The sequence below is a fragment of the Physella acuta genome, unplaced genomic scaffold, assembly GCF_028476545.2.
Source record: "Physella acuta isolate Inbredline_101_S28 unplaced genomic scaffold, ASM2847654v3 ptg000620l, whole genome shotgun sequence".
Classification (NCBI taxonomy): Eukaryota; Metazoa; Mollusca; class Gastropoda; family Physidae; genus Physella; species Physella acuta.
Genome location: NW_026732139.1, coordinates 541,542 through 550,773, shown reverse-complemented (window position 1 = coordinate 550,773; position 9,232 = coordinate 541,542). Strand labels below are relative to the sequence as shown.

At 37.6% G+C, this 9,232-nt stretch overlaps 1 protein-coding gene across 1 annotated transcript in view; it reads right to left on the bottom strand.

Moving 5' to 3' along the window:
• Positions 1 to 2,561: 2,561 nt before the first annotated feature.
• Positions 2,562 to 9,232, bottom strand: part of LOC131948017 (neuronal acetylcholine receptor subunit alpha-3) — a 29,017-nt gene continuing 22,346 nt past the window's right edge. Inside the window, exons 5-9 of the mRNA XM_059309464.1 lie at positions 8,377 to 8,564; positions 6,563 to 6,649; positions 5,641 to 5,759; positions 3,228 to 3,455; positions 2,562 to 3,006 (exon numbers count right to left, since the gene is read on the bottom strand). Of these exons, the coding sequence (XP_059165447.1) occupies positions 2,890 to 3,006; positions 3,228 to 3,455; positions 5,641 to 5,759; positions 6,563 to 6,649; positions 8,377 to 8,564 (739 nt within the window). The 3' untranslated portion in view covers positions 2,562 to 2,889. The remainder of the gene's footprint in view (positions 3,007 to 3,227; positions 3,456 to 5,640; positions 5,760 to 6,562; positions 6,650 to 8,376; positions 8,565 to 9,232) is intronic.

The following is a 9,232-nucleotide window of genomic DNA, read 5'->3' as shown; positions in this document are numbered from 1 at the left end:
GAATACTAGGAATGGTGCTTGTTGTTTGCACTGGTCAAGCCAATTTTATAATGCAAGATGGCTTAACATTTTTTTTCTCTTATTTTCTAATGAAAAAGACTTTAAAATGCAGTAATTATAAATTGTTAGTGCTTTATAATATACAAAACAGAATAATTGAATCCAGATCTGATGGAAATAGATACATTTTCTCAAAATATGAATACAAATGTAAGAGAATTTCGAGTAGCTTTCCAAAATATTTTTTTTATTTTTAACTAAAAACAACAACTGGCACATTGGATACAAAACGACAGATGATAAAAAAATAGCATCAGTTGCCAGTTTGGGTCGGTGACCATAACTGTATAACAAACATGTAAGTAACATGACTTTTAAAAAAATAATCATATATAGCTACACAATTTGTTCAGAAAGAAATCTGTTAGAAGTGTCATTTATCGTACCACTCTAACTTAATCATCTAAACATTGTATAATTCTGAATTTTTTCTTATGGTCTGATTTATTATTTTTTTTTTTTTTGAGGAAGACCAACAATTGAATTATATTACTGATTCCTTTGAATTAGGCTTAGTTCACTGGTATTAACTGAGAATGTGGACATACAGTTGTCAGATGGAAGCAGGCTAAACATTTTTTTATTGAAAAGAATATAAAGTATAATCTATTTGAGGAAGTCGCAGTAAATTTACTGAAAATGGTTTTTATTTTATAATTTGTTTCATCAATACATCAAAAATAAAAGTGAAAATAAAACACACAAAAATGGAATGTTTCACTCTTTGATGAAAGTTATATTTCATAGTTGAAATGACTTATTTCAAGAATCTTTATGGGGCTATTCATAACAAAGATTACTCAAGGAAGTTTTGTGTGCTTACAGGGAGACAAGTGAGTAATGAGAAGCAAAAAATGATGGAAATAGATTTAATGCAAACTGAGATAAACTAAAATTTTACTATTAAATTTCAGGTATCAGCTAACATATAGAACTTAATTAACAGATCCTGTTCTATATAGAATTTAGGTAACACATGACATATAACATATAACATAATTAAAACATCATATTCTATACAGGGTAGACTTTAGTTTTAGCTACCTAATCAATATATTCTGATCTAATATTACAATTTTGGTGTCAGCTAAACATTTATCTCTTAACTATCCAACTTCCAATGTCTGTTACAACATTGCTAAGCTGGGCTAAATAGCTTCTGGTGTAGGCTATCACATTAATATAGTAGGCTATAAAAATCTGGTGTCAGCTGTCACATAAATATGCTAGACTATTTACACAATGGATGTCTATATCAAATGTTGATGAATGAGAGATCAGATTAAAACAGTCAACTCTAACCAACTAATTTTTAAAAATTTCCACAAAAATGGCTTTACACCAAAACAATGTTTTTACTGTAACAAAAACAAGCACACAGTTATAGTTTATCAGCTGGTATTTAGAGTAACCATTATGATAATCTCTTTGCTGTTTTTTCTTTCTATTGTTATAGATGTTATACAATGGACCACTTAATTTTGATGTGGACATTACATGAATATTAGCATTAGAAACATATAATAAAAACATCACGAGTAGATCCAGCTACTACTTAAAAAATGCTGGTTATCACATTAATATAACCAAGAAAACATAATTTTTTCACCCAAATTTTTTTCACTAGATCTAGTAAGAATATAATGATCAACATAATGTTACCTCAATCTGCATTTAAAAATAAGATAAGCTGACAACAATTAATGCCAAAACTAATACTTAATTCACTGATAATTTATGATTGGTTAAAAGACTAGAGGTATATTTGGATACATTTTATTTTACATATTAATCATCTGAAATCAAAATGTTTTTGAAAAATATTATAAGTTTTGTAAATATGAAACATTAGCTTTATGGAAGAAAAGCAAATATTTTTTGGTAAAAACATTTCTTGCTTAGCAACCATGTCATTTATCTGGTTGTAAATGATGGGATGTTAAAGTTAAAAGTGGAAAAATGTAAAACAAAAAGTATAGTTTATAAGTAAAACCAAACCAAAATCACATTGAATAACTTAAAGTGATAGAAAATTAAGTAGATAGATCTCTTGAGGTTACATTTCTATGTATATTGATTTATTTGTCACCTTTGCCATTGTCACAAAATGTGTAAAAGCTCAAAGATGTATTCACACTATGTTGACACAAATCTCTTTGAATGTCTCTCTATTCTCCATTACATTCGCAATATACTGCCCCATATCCCCTCAGTTGCTTTTATTCAGTGATTTATAGTTCTGTTAACAGGTTCTCTACTGGAAGCAAATGTGACTGTTCCCCCCTCCAAACACTGGAGAGTAATAATCCTTTCCTTTGAGAATAGGTGACTGATTTAGTCCAGTCCAAGAAAATGGGGGATTGATGTGATAAGTCCACAGTAATATAAATCCATCACAAATGTTACTGGCGGGTCAGTGTTGGAGCCAATGTTTAACTATTCTGATGGGGAGCTGGGAGGAACGAACAAGGCGTATAGAAACCTCTCTGCCTAATCTGGTGTATGTCATTAATGATTATAGTCAGACAAGTATTTTGAACAGTCCCCCAACACAAAATTTACAACATCAGACCATAATGTGTCTGGATAACATAATATCATATTACACTGTAATTCAAGTGTTAAAATCCATTTTCAAAGCCCAATTCAGTATTTGTCAGGATTAGTTTTATACTTTTATACACTTTATGTTGATTACAGGAACTTATTCAGGTAATTTATTTGGATGTTTGGTAATTTTAAAATAATTAGATCTAGGTGATCCACTCCTTTTTATTAAAAGAGTAATCCCAGCTTTTAGTGTGTACCAATGTGGGGTGTGCTGGTAGGTTAGGCAAGAAGAATCACACTGCACATCAGGAACACCAGCAGAAACAAGAAAAACAAGACTCTATCAACCACAAGCGCCACCTGTCGCCACTCATTCAGTACTTCCTGACGAGCATCCTAAAATAATAATAATAAAAAAAAAACATGAGTTAATTAGACTTGGGAATGTCTAGTTGTCAAGATTTTAAACGCTATTTCTGTTTTCGTAGACTTCTTAAATTATTTCTATTTTCTTCACATTGAACCAAAACATTAAGTACAGTTTTTAAAAAAAAGCTTAAAATATATTTTCGTTAATTTAATTTGGATAACTAAAAAAAAAAAAGAAACTAAGCTACCTGCAATGCTATTTTCGCACTGAGGATACTTAAATTTCTGTTGACTTCCTCAATATCCTTTTCCACTTTGGAAGAGTTAATTCCCCTTAAATCTGAGTTACTGGGTTGTCTGTCTTGACACGTTATGGTTTTGTCAAGCCCTCTCATGCTAATGGTGTCCAGGTCAGTTAAAGGATAGTAACTGTCATTTCCAAGGCAGACCAACCTTTTTAAACTGCGCAGGAATATCTGAAGGAAAAAAAAAAACACGCAAGTTTTAAACATCTTAATTAAAAAATGGAAAATGAAAAACGTGACCTTAAAAAAAGAAACAATTTAGTTGGGGGCTATTTTAAATTAAAACCTAAATTATTGCCAATTTTCGTGTTAAAATAATGACACACTTCCACGTTAAAATAAGTGCCAAGATTTTATTTTTTTCTAAGGAGGAGAATTTCTATTTATTAAGGCAAGGTTCATCTTCAAATTACGACACACACAGCTGTGTAGTAGCCTACACCACATAAATAATGAAAACCCAAAGCATATCTGGCATATATCTTTAATATAGACTCCATTATTTAAATATGACTCGTGAGTTTATTTCTAAAAATAGACTATAACATTCCTAATCAAAAGCTGCGCGAAATTTCGCTGCAAGCTACAGTTATCGTATTCGTGCGGTTCAGCCACGGCCTTTAGAGCTCAATAACCTTTTATTTTACTTTAAAAAAAAAAAAAACTTTTCTATAGAAGAATAGCTCAGCAATATCGTGCAGCTAGATTCAGTCGTGCTCAGTGTTTACTTCGGGCATCTCTCCGGGGAGGGGGGTGGTGAACGTGTTTCAGTGGGGTACTCCACCCCCCCCCCCCCCCCACGGACAAAACAGACAAAAAAATTAATTGTATATAGAAATGATACAAGTTAACCATTTTCCGCCCCCCCCCCCCCCACCCCCCATCAGAGGCGTAGCGACCCTTCCCGGCGCCCGGGGACATACTTTCAATTTGGCGCCCCCTTGGGAGCAAATTTTCGATTTGCACCCCCCCCCCTCGAACTTTTCATTTGCACCCCCCCCCTCAAACTTTCGATTTGCACCCCCCCCTCGAACTTTTCATTTGCACCCCCCCCTCAAACTTTCAATTTGGCGCCCCCCCTAAGGTCGGCGCCCGGGGACATATGTCCCCCCCCCGCCCCCCCCCTCGCTACGCTACTGCCCCCCATAGAACAATGTCTAAAAGAAACCCTAGATCGTGCTTTAAATAAAAGATTAGACTAGAATATCGGAGATAGTGATTGAAGCTTTTTTACTTTCTCCTGACCGCAATATTTGGGATTGCAATTTTTCTATAAAAAAAAACAGGTTAATAAAAAAATAAATAAATAATAAATCAATCGAAAGCGAGATTATTACTCGCGTTTACACATTCCAGAGGCGGATTACTCAGTTTTTCAAACGTGTCTGTATATTATTTGTCTTTGTCTCTGTATGTGTGAACAAGATAACATGCGTGATGTCTCATTAAGTCGGCCGAAACTACATATACAAATATATAAGAATTAGATCTTATACTTTTAAGCTATTTCCGGTTACCGATAACAATGTTTTACTCTAACACCGGTTTCTACAAACCTTCAAAATTTGATAATTTCATGTTATATTCAAATAGAGCAGCTAGAATTTGAGTGAAGGAAGAGCAAAATTTTCTGCGGCCAAGTATTGTGTCACGTGACATTGGGTGTGGATGGGCTTTTGATCAACAATTAACAATATCATTCTGTCTATTTGCTACATTTAGGGATCGTCTGTAGATGGCATCAAACTCTAATGAAAAGAGTGATAGGACTTGTGTGTAGAGGTCGTGTGGTTAAAAAATGTGACGTCACAATTTTGCATTACATTAAGGTTGTTTTTTTTTTAACCCTAAACGTAGCTGTTAATACGCCTTTTATAACTTGAATAGGTCGGTTATTCTAATCTTTAGCTAATTTAGTTAAATATTTTAGAAGTAAATCACTGTTGTAACAAAAACGCGGTTGAGAGTGTGTGGTATCTGAAGTGTGACGTTAAATTAGGGAAAATGGGATGTCCAAGGACGGGGATATAAGTATAGGCTTACTGTGTAAACAAATAAAAACGTATGTCTTTGTGTTTGTGTTACTGTTCACACAACACTCCTCAATTGTCTTCTTTTAAATCGATTTCCGCATGCTTGGAAAATGTTTCGTGTAGGCACCTATCTCCCAAAGTTAAGTTAGTGGTAAAAAAAATAATTTTCCATTACTTTTGTTTTGCATGTGTTGTTACTATTAAATTTTCCTACTGATTTTTTGTATCAATTATTTATTTAAGAACTAATAAAAAACAATACTAAACGAATAAAAAACCAACAATAGACAATCCGGCAATCTGGTAACCATATTTGAACTCACCCATCTAACAGCATCTGGCACTTTCCCTCGTCTGGGTCCCCGATTGTGTAGATTGAGCACAAAGGCTGAGCCCATCAGCGACAAGACAGCCCAGAACATGGTTAACGTGTAGTAAATCGCTGGTGGAGGAAAGCGATAAGTGTAAAAACCCGTGCAACAATTGCTTGCAGACACGACACCGTCGTGATAACAGTCGGAGGAAACAGAAAAAAATAAATGTGCGTCTGGGAGAAGTTGAAAGAAAGGGAAAAACATGCTTCTAGTAGCAGCTGAGAGAAAAGAAAAAGGAATTTTGGGTATACTGGAAGTAGAAAGGAAGGGGGGTGTGTGGCATGGGTCTATAATCGAAAGAAAGGGTGGAGGGTGGGGACGATTTAGTACCAATTGAAGGAAAATGGGGGTAGACTGTATAGTAGCATTTGAAAAAAAGGGGTGGTGGTGGTGGGGGGAGAGGTAACGCATGGGTGTAGTTGCAGTAAAATAAAGGGGGGGGGGGTATGTCTATTACATTCGAAAGAGAGGGTGGGGGTGGAGATCGTGGGTCTAGAATCAGTTTAAGGAAACGGGGGAGGGACACGTGGGTCTAGTAGTAGTGGCGTAGCGAGGTCGGGTGTCACCCGGTGCGGCACTTAATGGTGTCACCCCCCCCCCCCAGAGGCGTAGCGACTCTTCCCGGGGACAAACTTTCAATTTTCGATTTGCATCTCCCCTCAAACTTTCGATTTGCACCACCCCCCCCCTCAAATTTTTCCCTATATATTTTACTATTTTTTGCCTTGGTGTCACCCCCCTAAACGGTGTCACCCGGTGCGGTCCACATCCCCCGCCACCCCCCTCGCTACGCCTCTGTCTAGTAGCAGTGTAAAGAAAGGGTGAAAATAATGGGCAAGCAGCAGTAAAATAGCACCGCGCGTCTACTTACAGATAGCCGGTAGCTGGTTGTAGGCCATGGGTAGAACCTCACACAGGCTGGCGTCAAGAACCATAACTCCCAACACGACCACCGAACCTTGAAGGAATTTGACGCAGAGTTATTTCATCCAATGTGTACAACGGAGATAAGGGCAAGCCATAAACTACAGTGGTGTAACAGGGCTGGGGGCTACTAGTGCAGGGGCGTATCCCGTGGAGAACTTGATATTTACCCCGCTTCCAACTTACCCGTACTCTGCCAACATGTGCTGCTAGGCAGTGGATTTGTACTATTTTGTACTAGGGAGTGGATTTGTACTGGGGAATGGATTTGTACCGGGCAGTGGATTTGTACCAGGCAGTGGATTTGTGCTGGGCAGTGGATTTGTACCGGAGAGTAGATTTGTACTGGGGGGGGGGGGAGTCTACTGGGCAGTTGACTTTTACCGGGTACGGGGCAACACATTTCTACTGGGCAATAGATTTCTACTGGCAGTAGATTTCTACTGGGCAGTACATTTCTATTGGGTAGTAGATTTCTACTGGGAGTACATTTCTACTGGGCAGTACATTTCTACTGGGCAGTACATTTCTACTGGGCAGTGAATATCTACCGGGCAGTAGATTTCTTCTCAGTACCAATCGACGTAGGTCTACCTTTATTTACCGGTTGTTAGTTTTTATTTCCATAATACAAACACATTTAATTTAGACAGGGGAAAGTCTTCTACTAGCTTCCCATTTTTCTTGCTGTAAAAAAATTAATCAATTGTTTTAAGAATAACCGCTAACTTATCTTTGTAACTAACAAAACGTAATTCGAACACCCCCTATTCATCTCAACAACTATACCATGGGAAACTAAGCATAACACGAGATCTATTTCATAATTATTTTTGTTTTTACTGATACTTCTCACCCCCCCCCCCTCCCACCACGAACCATGTTTTGTGTCCTACGGTAGTTGTTGAGCTGTCTAAATCCGCGCCCGCGGACTAACACAGTCACTTAGAGACGAAACAAGCACATCGATGGCACGAAGTCTGGCGGTGGTTGTTGGGCTGTCTAAATCTAACACAGTCACTTAAAGACGAAACAAGCACATCGATGGCACGAAGTCTGGCGGTGGTTGTTGGGCTGTCTAAATCTAACACAGTCACTTAAAGACGAAACAAGCACATCGATGGCACGAAGTCTGGCGGTGGTTGTTGGGCTGTCTAAATCTAACACAGTCACTTAAAGACGAAACAAGCACATCGATGGCACGAAGTCTGGCGGTGGTTGTTGGGCTGTCTAAATCTAACACAGTCACTTAAAGACGAAACAAGCACATCGATGGCACGAAGTCTGGCGGTGGTTGTTGGGCTGTCTAAATCTAACACAGTCACTTAGAGACAAAACAAGCACATAGATGGCACGAAGTCTGGCGGTGGTTGTTGGGCTGTCTAAATCTAACACAGTCACTTAAAGACGAAACAAGCACATCGATGGCACGAAGTCTGGCGGTGGTTGTTGGGCTGTCTAAATCTAACACAGTCACTTAAAGACGAAACAAGCACATCGATGGCACGAAGTCTGGCGGTGGTTGTTGGGCTGTCTAAATCTAACACAGTCACTTAAAGACGAAACAAGCACATCGATGGCACGAAGTCTGGCGGTGGTTGTTGGGCTGTCTAAATCTAACACAGTCACTTAGAGACAAAACAAGCACATAGATGGCACGAAGTCTAGCGGTGGTTGTTGGGCTGTCTAAATCTAACACAGTCACTTAGAGACAAAACAAGCACATAGATGGCACGAAGTTATAGCAGATCTGGCACCTACCGATGGTCACCCTCTCCTTGGATTCTGGCGGCATGAGCAGACTTATGGGCACCAGGAGTGCCAGCAGGAGGGCGGGCAGTACAAACACGTGCACGTAATAGTCCGGGTTCCGCTTGAAGGTCAGGTCAAACTGCATGTGCGGGTAGGGCTCATTACAGCAGGGGTGTTTGATGACGTGGATTGTGGCCCTGGTGAGGTGAGAGGGGGTTATAGATTTTGGTTTTTAGCAATAAATCAAAATTATAAAGGAGATTGAATACTGGTAAGATTAAGAGTTAAAAACGAAACAATTTATTTGGAACTTTTTCAAAGCATTGAACATTTTTATGATAAAAATGTAATGAAAAAAAAATTAGCCTTGTTTAATTTTTCCATAGTTACTCATGTTTAACAATAGAAAATGATTCACTTGTTGATTTTAAAATACATTAAGGTATATGAATAATTATAAAAATATATATATAGTCAACAACGAATCATTCTTTTATTTTATTTTATTTAGCGCAACAACTTCATTGACCACTAAAATTTAGTCTAATTAACATTCCATTTACACATTTCTTAAAAAAAAACCACCCAACCTACAAATCCTATAATCCGCACTTTTCTCTGTAAAAAACATCCACCAAACATTCCATGACGTTTCCACATCATTAAAAAATATTTCCTTCATCTCACCTAATCTGTCTGAAATTATTTTTGAGTGTCACTTCCCCCTTCTCCTCCCCATAATCACATATGAGTTCCTCCTCCCAACCCCACATATTCCCAACCCCTTTTTTTTACCAACCCAAACCACACTATTCCCCCATCTTACCAACCCTCCAATCACGCATCATTTTTATCACCATTCTTT